The sequence below is a fragment of the Pteronotus mesoamericanus genome, unplaced genomic scaffold, assembly GCF_021234165.1.
Source record: "Pteronotus mesoamericanus isolate MK-2021 breed Mesoamerican mustached bat unplaced genomic scaffold, CSHL_Meso_final contig_27, whole genome shotgun sequence".
Lineage (NCBI taxonomy): Eukaryota > Metazoa > Chordata > Mammalia > Chiroptera > Mormoopidae > Pteronotus > Pteronotus mesoamericanus.
The window spans coordinates 25461974-25480933 of record NW_026555115.1 but is presented as its reverse complement, the minus strand read 5'-3'; the positions used below and the strand labels follow the sequence as shown (position 1 = coordinate 25480933).

Below are 18960 nucleotides of genomic sequence, written 5' to 3'. Positions count from 1 at the left end.
GAACACACCGATTTGCATAGGTCTGAGAGGAGACTAGTAAACAAGAGAGATGACCAAACAGAAGGGCATAGTAAACACAAGACTGCCTAAGGGTATAGGGTTAGGGTCTGTGAACAATGTAAATTTCCTTCCCAGCATAAGCTGGTTAGAGCTTCTGAGGGAAGAAGGAAGCATACTTTGAAGAATTTACTTTTAGGCCTTATTTCCCTGCGCACTGCCAGATCTGGTTTAGGACTGGCTCCCGTATTGTTTCAGGCCTGAGCCAGGGAGCCGGGAGGGAGCCGCCAAGAGACAAGGAGACTTCTTTCAGATAGAATGAGGACTCTGGCCCTGTCCAAGCCGAGACAAGGAGTGCGGGCCTTTTTGCCCTTTCTCTGTGTCCCTCAATTTCTTGTCTGGTTCCCATACCAGTCGATGTCTGTCTTAGGTCATTATCTCTGCATTAGAGAAATTTATCCGTCATCAACAAGCAACCATCACAGGGCCAAGAAGAGAGGAAGGAGGTACACCCCTGCCAGTGGGGAAAGGTTATGTCTCCTCAGGGGCCTGTTTCTCCAAGGCCTCCTGATTATTTCCAGCCTTGGGGCCCTCCCGCCTGTCGGTGGGGTTACAGTTCCTGAAACCAGCCATGGCGTTTCCCAACACAAATCGATATAAAGTTATTGATGAAAATGAAAACTTTTATTTTACAGGAAAAACAAACTTTTTGGCCAACCCAATAGAATAGATGCTTTCACATATTTATTTTATTCCTCAAACAGCCCTGTGAGGTAAGAATTTTATCCCCGTTTTAAAGCTGAGGAAACTGATGTTTAGAGTGCAAGAAGCTTCCTTGGCTGAAGTCTCTTAGGTAATGGCCTTCAGAGCCAGCAACTGAATCTTGGTCCCCTGTGTCTCCAAGCCCTTTGTTCTTCCCACTACAGAACATGACCTCTAGATTAATGTTACTAATTCAGGAACATCTCAGCCAATCTGTGACTCCCCTTTATATTTTCTCCTGGCTTTGTTTTCTATCATAGTTTTCTTCTGAAGCTCTGTAGGCTGAGTTCAGAGCTGATGCCTGTACAAAGCCAGTGCAAATGGTGCACCCAGACACTAGGGGTCACTAGGAGAATAAAGGTACTCTTTCCAGGCCACAAGAAACACCACCTGCCCAGCTAGTAGAGGTGGTGGAGAGGGTCACAGTTGCTGCTTCATTAACACAGACATCTTGACATTTCTCTTGCTGTTGCTATTTTTTCTTTAAGTGGATTGGCAAAGACTACTTATTGCTTAGGAATGTTCAGCCACCAGCATGTCAACTTGGGCTTGACAATAAATGTAAGAAAATAGAAAAGGAGAGGCCTGCTCTCTAATCTCCTCCTTCTCCAGTGGTTGTTAACTTAGGACAAGGCTGAATATCAGGGTGCACTGAACCAAGGTTCAGTGATCCAGTCAGTAAATATTACCTTTATCTCCAATCTAGAAAAACAGGTCATTTACTTCTTTTGAGTAAAATACTTGGAAAATGTCATTTGGTGGTAAACATTTTTATTATTAAGGGCAAATACAGGAGTGTCTGATAATGAACACAAACCACTGCTGATAAAAGACCACAATTAAATAAGAACATCAGGTGATACTCAAAAGAGTATTAATATTTGGCTGAAAATTACAGGAAGGGTACAATGCAGTGCTGGTTTAGTTCAGTAAATCTGAAAGGCAAATTGATCTCAGCAAGTAGCCTCTCCTGAAACAAGTCCACCTTGAACCTGTAATAGGTCTTAGTGGTCTACTCTAGGGCCAGGGATTACTAAACATTTTTGGTTTTCCAATCACCTGAGGTATCTGCTGAGACTGCAAATACTGGCCCCTCCCAAAGCAGTCAGATTCTGTAGCTTTTAGAGGGGTGCCCATAAATCTGCATTTTCAGCAAGCATCTCAAATGATTCTGAAACTCCGGATTCCCACAGACACTCAGGACTTTCATGGGCCCCAGGCTCTTTTCCCTGTTTGGGCCTCTTACTCTACAAGTATTAAAAGTGTACTTTGCAATTGCATTGATACACACATGAATGTAATCAAGGCTAGAAAATACATACAATTTTGGATGAAACTAAAACAATTTTTTTTTTTGGACCATGAAAAGCTCATGGGCCCTGGCCAGTATGTCTACTCTGTAGGTCAGCCCTGCTGATACCTGGATACTGTGACTTTAGGTGTAGGCTGAGCTTGTATTCTTTAACCCCTCTGGCCTCTAGGGGGTCAGTGCTTTATTTAATAATAGATTTCACTCACTCCAACATGCTCATCTAAGAAATGTGGGATGAAATGGAACCCCGGCATCTTGGTGGCTGACAACCTACCCCTTTTACTATCTTTTCTCACTCTCAGGCTCCTCTTTTGCAAACAGACAGAACCTCTTGCTGTGTCATAATCTTCTCTTCATATGAAGTAAGGAAATTATCTCCTACTACCTGTTTACACTTAGAATCCATTCATACCAATGTCTTAATTCTGTTCCCAGGTCAATATTCAGAAATCAAAGGCATTTCTGTCACCAACAATGAAATATCATAATCAGAAATCAGGGAAAAAAATCCCCTTTGCTATAGCAATGAGAACAATAAAGTATCTATGAAAAAACTTAACCAAGGAGGTAAAAGACCTGTACGTACAACACTATACAACACTGAAGAAAGATTAAGGAAGACACAAATAAATGGAAGCATATACCGTGTTCATGGACTGGTAGAATTAACATCATCAAAATGTCCATGCTACCCAAAGCAATTTATAGATTCAATGCAATCCCTATTAAAATACCAATGATGTATTTCACAGGTACAGAACAAGCATTTCAAAAATTTTTATGGAACCATAAATGACCCTGAATAGCTGCAGCAATTTTGAGAAAGAAGAACAAAGTAGGAGGGATCTCAATACCTGACCTCAAACTATATTACAAGTCCACTGTAACCAAAACGGTGTGGTACTGCCATAAGAACAGACACATGGATGAATGGAACAGAATAGAGCGCCCAGAAATAAACCGATGTCTTTATGGTCAATTAATATTGGACAAAGGGGGCAGAAGCATATAATGGAGTAAAATATGGCCTCTTCAACAAATGGTGTTGGGAGACCCGGACAGCTGCACGCAAAAAACTGAAATTCGACCACCAACTTATAGCATACACAAAAATAAACTCAAGATGGATAAAAGACTTAAATATAAGTCCCCACACCATGGAAGTCCTAGAGGAAAACATAGGCAGGAAACTCTCAGTTATCCCATGCAGCAATATTTTCACCGATATGTCTGCTAGATCAAGGGACATAAAGGAAAGAATAAACAAATGGGACTTCATCAAGACAAGAATCTTCTGCACGGCTCAAGAAAACAGCAGCAGAACGAAAAGGGAACTAACCATATGGGAAAATATATTTGCCAATGATACCTCGGACAGGGGTTTGATCTCCAAAATATATAAAGAACTCACATGAATCCACTCCAGGAAGACAGACAATCCAATTAAAAAATAGGAGAAGGGCCCGAACAGACACTTCTCCACAGAGGACATACACAGGGCCCAGGGACTTATGAGAGGATGCTCAGCATGACTAGTCATCAGAGAAATGCAAATTAAAACCACAATGAGCTAGCACTTCACACTGGTAAGAATGGCCATCATAAACAGATCAACAAATAACAAATGCTGGCGAAGTTGCAGAGAAAAGGGAACCCTAGTACACAGCTGGTGGGAATGCAGACTGGTGCAGCCACTGTGGAAAACAGTTTGGAATATCCTCAAAAATCTAAAAATGGAACTGCCCTTTGACCCAGCAATTCCCCTGCTGGGACTATACCCTAAGAATCCCAAAACACCAATTCAAAAGAGCTTATGCACCCTAGTGTTCATAGCAGCGCAATTTTACAACAACCAAGTTCTAGAAGCAACCTAAGTGCCCATGAATAAATGAGTGAATCAGAAAACTGTGGTACATTTACAAAATGGAATACTACACAGTAGAAAGAAAGAACTACTACCTTTCGAGACAGCATGGATGGAACTGGAGAACACTGCTAAGTGAAATAAGTCAGGGAGTGAAAGACAAATACCATATGACCTGATCTATAAGTTGAACCTAATGAACAAAACAAGCAGCAAGGAAAATATAAACAACACTGAAGAAAAAAAGAAACTGACAGTAATGAGAGGGAAGGAAGGGAGGGGGCTAACGGGGAAAAGAAAGGAACATGTGTGGAGGACCCATGGACAAAGCCAAATTGGGGAAGGATTGAGGGTGGGAGGTGGCGGTGGGCAGGGCAGGGTAAGCGGTGGCGGGAAAATGGAGACAAATGTATTTGAACAATACAAATAAAAAATAAAAGTATTTTCCTTCCATGATTAAAAAAATATAAAGAATGAGTACATTCATAAACATGTAGAAACAGACTTTTTGTTGTTTCATCTTTTATTTAAAAATTATATTATTTTAAAAATATTTTAAAATATTCTTTAAAAAACCATTTTCTATTACAATCATAAACTTCTTCCTTGTATCAAAAGTTGTGCCACTATCCTGGTTACTTGTGGATGCACCAAGCAGTCCAGCAAATCATCTGTAGAAATGCATGCTTCAGAGGGGGCCACAGTACTATTTGAAGCAATTTGTTGAACAACTGCACTCTCATTTTTACTCATCATTTGTTGCTGCTTGGTGCAGTGCAATTTTCCAACATGTTCTCCATCTTTGCCAGCCAAGTCTTTACCATCATTTTTAAATATGTCTCCTCTTTCTGAGGGTGGTTCTTCAGAACTTGGTAATACAGGAACCAAATCAGGGCCAAAGGGACTTACAGCCTCCTGTTTTACTGTTCCCAGGGTTAAGTTCTGGCTACCTGTTTGTTCTACCTCCTTGAGGTTGTGCACATTTAATTCTTCCTTTTTCATGTGCTCTCTGTTTGTTCTGAGTGCTTGAATTTCTATTGTCTTAGATGTTCCATAATGATCAAAAAAGGCAGAAACAGCTCTATTTAGGTAGAGACAATTGACTTCATGGGATGTGTCCTCAACCTAAGGAAAAAGAAAAACATTTTAGGGTGATTATATAAACAGGAAAAAAAATGTGGTCAGGGTTGATGTATTACAGGAAACTAACAGCCATGATGGAAACCAGGAACGGCCTACCTCGGTTGGGTTTAACCAAGCTCTGGTATTGTGTGGATCCTCTGCAGTTTTCAGGGCACACACAAGTGTGCGGGTGATTGCCTCTTCGACCCGAGCTTGGTGGTCCTCTTCCTAAGTCGCAACAATAACAACAACAACAAAAAAAAACAAAACACACAAAATTTTTTTCATTTGTCTCTGTCTCATAGCTTAAAACAGAGAGTACAGTCTCTTAATTATGTGTTCTGTGCTCATTAATACAACTTTTGTTATAAGAGGAATGAACATGTTAGAAGACCACAATTTTTATGTGTTTGCTATCATCTGCCATCTAGAGGAGCTGTAGAATATTTCACTAACCAAATTTAAGTATATATCCTGTTTATTAGGCATAGACTTGGAGTATGAACCACCCTGTGATGTTTTTCTAATCTTTTCCATTCTCTGACGTGTTTAAGAAAAAAGGTTATATATGGAGGAAAATCCCTATTGATTTTGATAAGCTAATTGTTTGAGAAATGGGAGAAAAATTGTAACTATGCTTAGCCACAAGAATGAGATGGTTAAACATGTAAAAATATTTTCTAAAATACAATAAGTATAAACTATAGCATTAATGACAAATTACATTAGATATCAACAACTTCTGCTCATCAAAAACACATAAAAGAAAAAAAACCCAGATGTCAAAATATATAGTATAATTGATATGAGATTAATATCTAGAATATACAAAGAATCCGCACATACTTCTATAAGAAAATGACCCAATTTCTTTAAATGGACAAAAGACATGAAAAGCATTTCAACAAAAAACAATTATATGATTAATCTATAAAAATATGCTTAATCTCATTAAAATATGGGAGCTGTAAATCAAGAAACCCATGAAACTAGTAAAACAGGTCTGATGATTCCAAGTGGTAGAAAAATGTGCACTGACAGAAATCTTACACTTTGATAATTTGAGTGTAAACTGATAGAGACATTTGGAGAACATGTTGGCATTATCTTGTAAACTTGAGTATTATATACCATACAGGCCAGTAATTCCACTTTGGGATATACACATATTCTTTAGAGAAACTCCTGCACATTGGCACAAGAATATTCTATTTATAGAAGTAAAAGAATTATTAAAAAACCCACTATCCATAATAAAGCAATGAACAAACTGTGGTAATTAACACAATATTATACCACAGTGAAATGAATGACCAGCTACATGTGACAACACAGATAAATCTTAGAAATATAATATTAAATTTAAAAAAGCAAATCCCCACAATGAGATATGCCTTTACACTAGGATGGATATAATCAAAAAGACTTAACGGCAAGTGTTGGTGAGGATATGAAGAAATCAGTACCTTCATACACTGCTAATGAGAATGGAAAGGGTACAGCTGCTTTGGAAAACAGTCTGGCAGTTCCTCAAAAGGTTAAACATAAAGTTACTCTATGTGATGGCTAATTTTATAAGTCAACTTGATTGGGTTTTGGTGTGCAGTTGTTTGGTCAAGCACTAGCAGAGATGCTGCTGTGAAGATATTTTGTAGATGTGATTAACATTTACAATCAGTTGAACTTAGGTAAAGAATACAATGTCGGGGGGTACCTCATCCAATCAGCAGAAGGTATTAAGGGTGAAAACCAAGGTTTCCTGGAGAAGATGGGATTCTACCTCAAAACTGTAACAGAAATCCTGAGTGAGTTTCCAGCCTGCTGCCCTGCCTTACCTTATACATCATATGACCCAGTAATTCTACTCCACGTTGCATACCCAAGAGAAATGAAAGCACATATGCACATAGCCCTTGTACATGAATGTTAACAGTAGCATTATTATTCATAGCAGCCAAAAGCAGACACAACTCAAATGTCTACCATCTGATGAGTGGATAAACAAAACGTGACATATCTATACAATGGAATACATTTAGCCATAAAAAAAGAAATAAAGTACTGATACATGTTACTACATAGATGAATCTTGAAAATATTATGCTGAGTGAAGGACACCAGCCAAAAAACACCACATTATATGATTTCAAAACTGGCAAATCTAAAGGACAGTAAATAGGTTAGTGATTTGGCTAGAGAAGAAAAGGGGTAACTATTAACAGATATGGGGTTTCTTTTCAGGGTAGTGACAATGTACCAAATTTGATTTTTGGTAGGGTTGCACAATTCTGTGAATATACTAAAAACTACTGAACTGTACACTTCAGTATGTGAATGCTGAATGAGAATGAATTGCATGGTATATAAACTATATCTTAATAAAGTCATTAGTTTAAAAAAACACAAGCAACATGGTGGCATAGGTAAATATGGCTCACCTCTTTGCACAAGCATATCAAAATTAAAACTAAATTACAGGACAACCATCACTCAGAAGTGTCAGAACTAGAAGTCCGACAACTACGAAATTAAACCACATCCATCTACACTGGTTGCGGGGCGGGGGGGGGGGTGGGGTGCGTGGTGGAGATGTGGAATGGTCTGGTCCCACATCCACATGCGACGGATAAAAGTATGGGAGGAATATCTCAGGAGCAAGGAATCCCAGCTCCATACCAGGGCCCCCAGCCCAGGGTTCCAGTGCCAGGAAGATAAGTCCCCATAACTTCTGGCTGCGAAAACTGGCAGGGATTGAATCAATGGAAGAAACTTTTGGAGTCCCAAGCAGTTTCTCTTAAACAGACTCAGCTGCTCAAACTCACTCCCTCTGGGTTCCATTGCCAGGGTAGCAGCCTGAAAGGCACCAGTGGCATACAAAGAGGGACAGAAGTGTCTGGCATCAAGGTGAGAGCTGGGGACAGCTTTCTCCCAGAGAGAAAGGTGGGCAGAGGCTATTGTCTCTTTTCTGAGCCTTCCCAGCACAGAGCCACAGAGCTGGCAGGCTGGTGTCATATCTGAGACTACATCAACCTGGCTAACACTGTTTGCCCATACTGGAGACCCCCCCAGACTCTGTCCCACCCAACTTATGGGCCCACCCAAGTTGCTTTTCCATATGAATGGCTGGTTTTGGCTCATGCTTCACTACTCCCTAAATCCTATCAAACAAGCAACGCCAGCCTCAGTGAGCACCCAGCCCCTGTACCTCTTGCTAAGTGGTCCCAGGCTCGCCACTAGAGGCAACAAGCCTAGATTCACAGCTTGGCTTTACCTGGGAATCTCCAAGCCCAGCACAAGCAGCAGCCATCTCAGATTGCTTTATAGTCAGACAGGGTGGTCCCAGGCAAAACATAGGTCGGGGCTGACCTTTGCCCGCACACCTGGGAGACCCCAGAGCCTGCTCACCCAGTGGCTACAGCTATAGACCACACTGGAGCACCATCACCCTGCTCTGGCACAGCTGATCCTCCACAGAGTGCAGAGGCTGGTGGTCAGTGGTCACAGCCAGTCCTTGTAGCTGATTTGCCTGGATAAATCCCTTCCATTGACCTGCCAACAGCAATGAAAGCTCAACTATAAGAGGAGGGTGTACTCAGCCCACACAAAGGTTACACCTCAAGTACCCAGCTTGAGTAATAGGGAAGGCAGTGCCACTGGACCCTAAAGGACACCTACTATATTAGGCCATTCTAACGAAACAGGGCATCAAAGCAGCTCTACCGAATATAAAGAAACAAACACAAGGAGGCTGCCAAAATGAGCAAAGAAACACGGCCCAAATGAAAGAACACATCAAAACTCCAGAAAAGGAGCTCAATGCAATGGAGATAAGCAATCTATCAGATACAGAGTTCAGAACACTGGTTGTAAGGATGCTCCAGGAACTTAGTGAAGACCTCAACAGCCTAAAAAAGATCCAGCCAGATACAAAGGATACTACTAATTGAAATAAAGAACAATTTATAGGGAAACAACAGTAGAGTGGATGAAGCTTAGAATCAAAAAAATGCTTGGGAACATAAGGAAGCAAAAAACAACTAATCAGAGCAACAAGAAGGAAAAAGAATCCAAAAACTAAACCAAAACAAAAAAAAAAGTGGCTAGTGTAAGCAGCCTCTTACACAGCTTCAAGTGACCCAACATTTGCATCATAGGGGTGCCAGAAGAAGAGAAAGAACAAGAAATTGGAACTCTGTTTGACATAATAATGCAAGAGAACTTCCCTAGTTTGGTGAAGGAAATAAGGCATGCAAGTCCAGGCAGCACAGAGAGCCCCAAACAAGATAGATCCAAAGAGGCCCACTTCAAGACACAACATAATTAAAACACCAAAGGTTTAAGATAAAGAGAGAATCTTAAAAACAGCAAGAGAAAAGATGTTAGTTACGTACAGAGGAATTCCCATAAGGCTGTCAGATGATTTCTCAAAAGAAACTTTGCAGGCTAGAAGGGGCTGGCAAAAAATATTTCAAAGTCATGAAAAGCAGGGACCTTCAGCCAAGATTGCTCTACCCAGCAAAGATATCATTTAAAATTGAAGGGCAGATAAAGAGCCTCCCAGCCAAGAAAAAACTAAAGGAGTTCATCATCACCAAACCGTTATTATATAAAATGTTAAAGGGACTTATTTAAGAAAAAGATAAAAACTATGAAGAATATAATGGCAATACATATCTATCAACAACTGAATCTAAAAAACAAACTAAGTAAACAAGAAGAACAGAGATAGAAATCATGGCTACAGACAGCGTTTTGATGATTGCCAGCTGTGGGGAAGTGGGGTGTGGGGAAATGGGTAAAGAGGTGAGGAGAGTAAGAAGTACAAATAGGTAGTTACAGAATAGCCATGGGGATGTAAAGTACAGTATAGGAAATGGAGTAGCCAAATAACGAAGGCATGACCCATAGACATGAACAAAGGTGTGTGAATTGCCTGAGGGAGTGTGGGGTGCTGGGTGGAGGGGGGGGCGGTAAAATCAGGACAACTGTTAATAGAATAATCAACAAAATATAATAATAAAAATAAAATTAAAAAACACAAGCCCAGAGACTACATTAAATATAATCTCATTTGCATAAAGCAGAAAAACATGCGAAACTGAAGAGTGTATTTTATAGGGACATATAAATACATAATAAAACTTTTTTTGTTTAAGCAAGAGAATGAAGCTAGTGAAGGACTCAGATAGGGGATAGGATGGGAAAGCGCAACACCGGTGCAAGTTTTCTGTAACTTGCTGGTTTTGGGGTTGGGTTCACTGGTATTCATTATATTACTCTTTATATTGAAGATATATATGCTACATATATAGTCTTCTATATGTATGCATATAAAAAATACATAATAAAGAAAAATTACAGGAGTGAGAGGATAGCCTTTAAAAATTACCAAAAATATTTTCCAAAAAAGTTTGGAAAAATACCGATAAACTACTAAAAGAAAACTATTTCAATACTAAAAGAATAAGGATGTAAGATGAATGAAAAAGACAACATTGGGAAGAACTGAGAATTTACTTTATCCCCTTGGGTATATTAGAACAGGCAGAATCTACATATCTTTTATGGAAAAACTGAGAAAGGATGAATATTGTGCCTCCTGAACTGAACCAGTCAGTATCTACTTTCTTCCAAATTGATGTCACCAAAGCCTGGAGTTAGCTTGAGTTATACGACTATGGTAGACAGACTTTAAGACCTAAGGGCTTTTTGGGGCTAAATTTGGCAACAGGGAGGAATTCTGGGCCAGTGCTTGAAGAGACAAAAATAAAAGCAATACATGACAGAGGAAGATATAATTACTAAACTTCTATTTTGCACTCTAGTTTTTAAAGAAAGAATGAATGGTTTTCAAACTGTAACACAAAATAAGTTATGATACCAATCCTTTGGAAAATTCTAGGAGGGACAACTACAACAGATGGTATATAACAAGCTTTAAAAAGTCCAGGGTGAAAGCTTTCAAACTCTTGGGGCTGAATTCAAATCTAGATAAAATATGTACAAATAGTATTGTTCAGTATCTTAAAAAATAACACATCACACCAAGTGGGATTTGTTCCAGGAACTAAGGATGGATCAATATTAGGAAATCCCTTGATATAATTTACTGCAATACTTAGATATTTACCGAAGAGGAATATTATGGGATCATTTCCTGTGATACTTAAAAGGCATTTGACAGAATTCAACACTTTTTCTTGATTTTAGAAAACAAAGTAATGAAATAGGAGTGGCAAATACTTTACATGATAAAATATATACACAACTTAGCTCCAAACCCAGCATTTTACATAAAGAGAAATCACTAGAGAAATTTCTTCTAAAGAAAAAAAAAAAAAAAAAAAAAGACAAGGATGCTGTTATCTACCTAATATTTATTATTGATTTTGAGGCATTAGCCAATGTAATCAGATAAAAGAAAAGAGTTACAGTAAACGAATAGGAAAGAAAGAGGGAAAACTATTTTAATTTTTAGTTAGTGTGAGAGATAAATGAAAACACAAGATGGTCAACTAAAAAAAAATCACTACATGTGGATAAAACAATTCAAATTAACACATTCAATAGCCCTCATATACACAAATAATATCTAGTCAGATGATACAATGAAAGAGAAGATCCTACTTACCAAAAAAGATGAAATGCCTAGAGATAAACCTTAGAAACATGCAAATGACATGTGAGGAAAACTTTAAGATACTCTTGGAAATAAAGAAAACTAGACTTAGACAAGTAAGGAGGTATCTTATTCTTGGATAGAACAAGTCAATCTCATAAATGTCATAAAAAATTTAATATGGATTGAATAAAAATATTAAATGGTTTTTATCCATGAAGTTAGATAAATTGATTCTAAAGAGCATAGGAAGAAAAAAATCAAAAGGAGCCAGGGAACCACAGCAAATGAAAAGCTCTAAACTAGCCCTATAGATATTAAAAACATACCGTAAGACATCTCTAAGTAATCAAACACAGAAGTGAGGAAAGAATGTGAAGAAAGACCAATGGAAGAAATAGACCCAAGTAAGTACAGATACCTAGTATATGATTAAGGTGACATTTTGAATCACCAGAGAAAAGACAGACTTTAAAATAAATGATGGCCCTGACAATTCTATTGTCATTTACTAAGAGATAAAACTAGATCTCAACCTTACACCGTATACTAGTAAAAACTTGTAAATGAACAAGAGATCTAAATGCTAAAAAAAAAAAAAATTCCAAATTCTAAAAACACTAGTGAATTCCTTTATGACCTGGGAGACAGAAGAGTCTTTTTAACTATGATTCACACACCAGAAGCCGTAAAGTTTACCAGCACATCTTGTTGGTGAGGCTGTAGAAGAAAGCAGCACTCTCATATACTATTGATGGAAATGCAAAATGGCACAATCACAACAGAGTGGAATTGAGCAAAACCTAACAAAATTAAAGATGCCTTTACCCTACTACTTGACTAACCCATTTGCAAGGCCCTACCCCAAAGACACAGTTCAGAAAATATGAAACCACATACTCACAAGGTTATTCACTGGCATTACTTGTAATTAGAAAAGATTGGAAACAACCCAAACATTCACCCATATGGGAACAACTGAATAAGCAACGGTGCACCCATATGAGAGGGTACTTACACAGCTCTTGAAAATAAAGATTTTTCTATACTACTATGTAGTCACAATCAGGATATTATTGTTAAGTGAAAAAAGCAAGGTATAAAACACTATAGTTAATTTGTATTTAAGAAAGGAAATAATAATGGATAAATATGAATAAATACATATATAGGTTTGCACATTCACATTAGTAATGCATACATATATTTAATTTTACATTTATGTATTTACATACATATATTTACATATACATTTACACACACACACACACACATTTACAAAGATTCACAGGAATGATGTATTAGAAGTAAATAAGAGTGGATCCCCTAGAGGGGATGAGTGGAGTGGAGGGGGCAGGAATGAAAGGAGACTTCTCCGAGTATACCTTTCAATATAATTTTGACAAGTTAAACATTTTACATATCTGTAATACTAAATTAGATCAAAATGGAAAAAAATAAATCCTGACATTGGAAGGAAATGGAAACAAATGAAGCTAACTGAAATCAATAGCAGAACCACAAATGGAAAGAACTCCTTCACAACGACCACTGAGCACAGTGCTCTGTACCCTCTGAGTGGGGTACAGTCTAATGACAAAAAGGACTGCAAAGAAATAAAATGTTACTGGCAAGTTTTACAGTTAGTAATATTAGTACTAGAATTTTGGAATTGTAAATTTAACATCTTAAAAAACATTGGTGGATAAAGCAAAGGTGTAAATATGTTACTGCTATTAAGGACCCAGAAATGCAGTGTAAGAGATAAGAGTACAGAAACAAGGAAACCCCCCCCTATAATTTTAACCTTGAATTAGAAATATATCAATATCTATCAATCATCTATTTATCACATTCTAGCTTCATCACTTAGAGTCTGGAAATGGTGACACCAGTAGCAATGAGCAGTCTTATAGCCCAAATCTGGATTTCTGAATAGCATTCCCGCTAAAAGGAGCCTTGGCCTCTAGGAGAAATTACTGACTTCCAAGTTTGGGGCAGGGCAAGTACAAGGTGATCCTGGGGTATATACTACATACCAGAAAGCAAGGATAAACTCAAAGGTTAATGGTGACATACAAAAGGGGTACAGGCCAGCTTCAAGGAGTTTGATTAAAAGCATAAATGAGACTCAAATTCAAAATCACCTTGGGAAGCTGGAATGCTCAATCAAATCAACATGATGAAAACTAATAAAGATGAGTAAAGAACAGGATTTAGGTTTAAAGAACAAGCTTTACAGGTTCAGGGTGGTGGACAATCTGGCATGGGAGCTGATCATATGAAAAAAAGCATGGATATATTAGAGCGGAATATGAACCCAAAGTGAGGTAAGATTACTGAAATAGTTAATGTAATATTATAAACAGTACTGAAGAAATTTAGGATTTAAATCATGTGAGGCAGAAATCCTATACTCCATCAAATGAGGCCCATTGGTATTCAGTTTTAGGTGCCATTTATTAAGACGTCTTATGCTTGGCATAATAGCTTACTCTTCCTCATAGCAATTTCTATTTTTAAAACATTTTCCATGTGCCAGATGCTGTATTAGATGCTTATACGTGTTTTTACCAATTTAAGCCTCACAACACCTTACCAAAGTGAGTGCAATTATAATCCCCACAAAATGAAGAAAGTTAGTCTTGATGAGATTAAGTAACCATCTTGGTTAGACAACTAACAAAGATACGGACCTGTTAACATGTTGGCCATAAAATCATCAAGAAGGAGGCTGAGCCTGGAAAGAAAGATTGGGATCATAGAGGTATCACAAGGTTTTGGAACAGCATTGCTAATATTATGAGAATGGTTTGCATGACACTGATGTAACCTGGCAGCCAAGGAGAGTGGACTGAAATGCACATGCATGAACAATGATGACCTCATGGTACTAGTCAGTGGGGGAGGTAGAGACCACTGAGTGCGCATGTGTACTGTGTGGCCATCGCATTCAAAATGACTGAGCGAGTACAGCATCGAATCTGCATGAAATTTTACGTTGAGCTTGAACATTGGAAACCATTCCGATGATTCAGAAGGCCATGGCTATGGGGAACTGGTGATTGGCAGCTTACTCATGACAGATGACACACCCACTCTCACATTATCTCTCATACATTTTTTTGGCAAAATGTCAAACCACCCAGGTGACTCGGCCCCCTTACAGCTCAGATTTGGTGCCCTGGGACTTCTGGCTTTCCCCAAAACTGAAATCACCTTTGAAAGGGAAGAGATTTCAGACCATTGATAAGATTCAGGAAAATATGACGGTAATTGGGAGAACCGTGTGAGGTCCCAACATGCCTACTTTGAAGGAGACTGAGGCTTCATTGTCCTTTGTACAATGTTTCTTGTATCATCTTCAGTAAATGCCTCAATTTTTCGTAGTAAATGGCTGGATACTTTCTGGACAGATGTTGTATTTAGAAAAGAAATTCTGTATTGTTTCAGAAATAATGGGTATGGTTAGAAGCAGGCAGATGACAAACCCACTGTTTAACAACAGAATGAGCTACCTTGGGGGAAGAAGCATCTTTCAGGGCTACTGCAGAGGTGACTGGTACTGGGAGTAGAAGTGGATTCCATGGACTCTACACCTTGGCATTTGCTCCAGCTTCAATTCGGCAGGCTACCGGAACTTCTGTGAGTCTACTGATCTCCTGCCATACCTCGCACCTAATTCCCAAGGGCTACGGCTCTTGTCTAAGCTCATACAATACACCTTCCTATTACAGTATTGTTTTATGTTCCATCAAAGCCTTTCCCATTACCAAAGTGTAAGAAAAGCCTGACTGAGGGGAGAATACAGCTGCCAAAGAGAGGAGTTAGTATAACCATGGCTTTGGGTTAGGGAGAGGTGAGATGCAATGAAGCTCTAGGGTTAAAGAGGGCATAGGTGCAGTCAAAACCTTTGGTTAAAGGGCACAGAGATGAAATTAAGGCCTTTGGTTGAAGAGGGAGACTTGAGCTGAATGAGTAGTCATTTTAATTGTTAAGTGGAACAGGCAACCAGGATTAAGCATAGTGTGTTGGAGGGAAAAGGCTTCTGGCAGAAATGAAATGATAAAATCCTAGCACCAAAAGACTTTGCTTGGAGAAATGTATGAACCAGGACTGAGAATTCTGCAATTAGTTATGGGAGCCCTGAACCAAGAAGCAGATTATTTCTGGCCCAGATGGTTTAAATGGGACTGGGGACATGAGACATACATGGCAGAGGCAGCCAGGCCCAACGCAATTCTCCTAACAACACTGGTCAAAGAAAAAGACCCTGCACGCCAACCTCAGGGCTCTCTGTGTGCCCTTAAAAGAAAAAATGGCACATGGCTAAAAATCCTATGTCCAACTTAAACATCCATCAACAAATGATAGAACACATAAATTATAGCATAGCAACACAATGTAACACTGGAATGTTGTTTAAAATGAATCACCACATTCGATAAACAGGCTTTGTGTAGCTTAAAAGCAGGGAATACATTTATTAAGAAAAAAAAAGTACCAACTCAATCCACGAGTTTATACTGACAGTGACAGGATCAATGGATTCTACGTAATGCCACCAGTGTCTGGGAACAAACAGAACCTGAAAACCAAACAAAAAATGGTTAGCACGAGAGATTTTATTTTTATTTTTTTAATTTAATGTTTATTGTATTTTTTTTCCATTACCATTTGGTCCCCTTACACCCTCTCCCAACAGTCACCACACTGTTGTCCATGTCCCCGAGTCCCTTTCCTTTTTGCTCAATTCCTTCACCCCCTACTCTACCCCCACTAACTGTCAGTTTGCTCTGAGTCTGTCTCTGTTCTGCTTGTTAGTTCAGTTTGTTCATTAGATTCCACATATGAGTGGAATCATATGATATTAAGATACTTTATTTTAAATCAGAATGAAATCCTAATGGAGAAGATACTACAAAAAGAAAGTACAATAATACAAATGATTTTATAGCAATATTGCTGTAGGAAGGGAAAACAAGGGAAACCCCCCCCCAATTCTATTATTCTCTTTTTTTAAATTTTACTTTATTTTTTAATTTATAAATCATGTTTATTCTCTTACCAGTCTCAATTTTTCCCTCTTTACCCTCCTCCACCATCCCACTCCCACAGTCAGTTCCCACTCTGTTGTCCATGTCCATGGGTCATTCATACATGTTCTTTGTCTAGTCCCTTCCTCTTCTTCCCACCACTGTCCTCTTTCCCCATCCCCTCTGGTCACTTTCAGTCTGGTCCATGTTTCCATGCCTGTGGTTTATTTTGTTCATTAGTTTATTTTGTTGAATAGAGTCTACTTATAGGTGAGATCATATGGTATTTGTCTTTCATCAACTTAGCGTAATATTCTCCATTCCATCCATGTTATCACAAAAGGAAGCAGTTCCATCTCTCTTTCTTTCTTAAATACAGATTGATTTTATTTTTTTAAATGCCAAAGTTAATTAGAAAATATTTAAAAAATTTAAAACTCCTATAAAGTCTCAGCAATTAAACCAACATGACACCAGCACAGAAATAATCAAGTAGATCAATGAAGTATATAATGAACATTCCAGAGGCAAATGTATATACCTGTACAACAATATATGATTAACTTGATATTTCAAGTCAATGGGTAAAATAAGGTTTATTCAACAAATAAGGTGCATGGACCACTATTACTTGAAATAAAACAAATATAGAGACCTATTTCACACATTATACAAGATATGTTCAGGTGACTTAAAAATCAATATGTAGAATCTAAGGAGTTTTAGAAGAAAATAGAACCAATATTTTTCATGACATGAAGTAAAATATTCAAACCCAGAAGCTATAAAGTAAATATTGACCATATGACTATATTAAACATTTAACTGTATAGTAATATACATATAAAAAAAGTTAAAGGACAAGGAATAGAATAAAAAAGTATCTGCAACACATCTAAAACATGGTTAATAGGGTTTTTTTTTTTCTGTTTTGAGAAAGTTCTACAAACCCTTAATCAATAAATGGATAAAGAATACCGAAGTTATTTAAAGCTTTTTTTAAAAAAATAACAGAAATAGGCAAGAAATATACTAAAACAGGTTTAGTTTCAACAAATAATAAAGGAACAATTAAAATAACATTGTCACAATCAGGTTAATGAGTATTAAAAATATTGGTAATATCAAGTATTGGCAAATCTGAAAAGAACTGGGTATTCACAGAAAGTTTTTCATCTTAAAACAGTCCCTTTAGCATATTTTGCAGTGCTGGTTTGGTGGAGGTGTATTCTTTTAGCCTCCTTTTGTCTGGGAAACTCCTTATTTCACCTTCCATTTAAATTGAGAGTTTTGCTGGGTAGAGCAGTCTTGGTTGCAGGCTTTTGCTTTTCATGACTTGGAATATTTCTTGCCACTCCTTTCTGGCTTGCAGGGTTTTTGTTAAGAAGTCAGCTGCTAGCTGTATTGGGGCTCCCTTGTATGTTATTACTACCTCTTTCTCCCTTGCTTCCTTTAGGATTCCCTGGTTGTCTTTGATATCTGCCATTTTAATGATGATGTGTCTTGGAGTGGGCCTCACTGGGCTCCTCTGTGCTTCCTGGACTTGTGTGACTTATTCTCTCCTCCAATTAAGGAAGTTTTCCATCATCACTTTTTCAAACAGGTTCTCTATCCCTTCCTATCCTCTTCTCTTTCTGGTATCCCTATTATATGGATATTATTACGTTTCAGGTTGTCCTGCATTTCCCTCAATGCTTCTTCATTCTTTTTCAGTCTCTCTTCATTTTCTTGCTCTTTCTGGGAGCTTTTTTCTACCTTATCCTCCAGCTCACTGATTCGGACCTCAGCTTCATCTAGCCTGCTTTTGATTCCTTCTACTGTGTTCTTCAATTCAGAAACTGTATTCTTCATTTCCTCTTGTCTCTTATTGATAGTTCCTATGTCCTTTTTCATGCAGATATAGTTTGCAGTAAGTTCCTTGTAGTTTCCCTGTAGTTTTCTGTAATTCTCTCTGAGCTCACTGAACTTCCTTAGAGCCGTTGTTTGGAACTCAGTATCTGATAATTTACTTGCTTCTATTTCATTTAGTTCTCTTTTTGGGAATTCCTTTCCCTTCAAGTGGGGGTTATTTCTTTGTCTTTCCATTATTTGTGAGACTCCTCTTTTGCTTCTGCTTCTTAAATTGATCTGTCTTGATTTCCTGACTTTGTGGTGTGAACTTCTATGGTTGGAGACCGCTGTGTTTACTTTCTGGATTTGCCTCTGAGGATGTCAGATGTTGATCCTGTCTGGCCTCAGGCAGTCTGTT

General features: G+C 38.2%; 1 protein-coding gene across 2 annotated transcripts in view; it reads right to left on the bottom strand.

Moving 5' to 3' along the window:
- Window positions 1-4497: 4497 nt before the first annotated feature.
- Window positions 4498-18960, bottom strand: part of HSPBAP1 (HSPB1 associated protein 1) — a 52502-nt gene continuing 38039 nt past the window's right edge. For both annotated transcript variants that reach the window (XM_054575208.1, XM_054575209.1), the window contains 3 exons: window positions 16181-16264; window positions 5175-5285; window positions 4498-5060 (listed from right to left, as the gene is read on the bottom strand). In XM_054575208.1, the coding sequence (XP_054431183.1) occupies window positions 4527-5060; window positions 5175-5285; window positions 16181-16264 (729 nt within the window). In that variant the 3' untranslated portion in view covers window positions 4498-4526. The remainder of the gene's footprint in view (window positions 5061-5174; window positions 5286-16180; window positions 16265-18960) is intronic.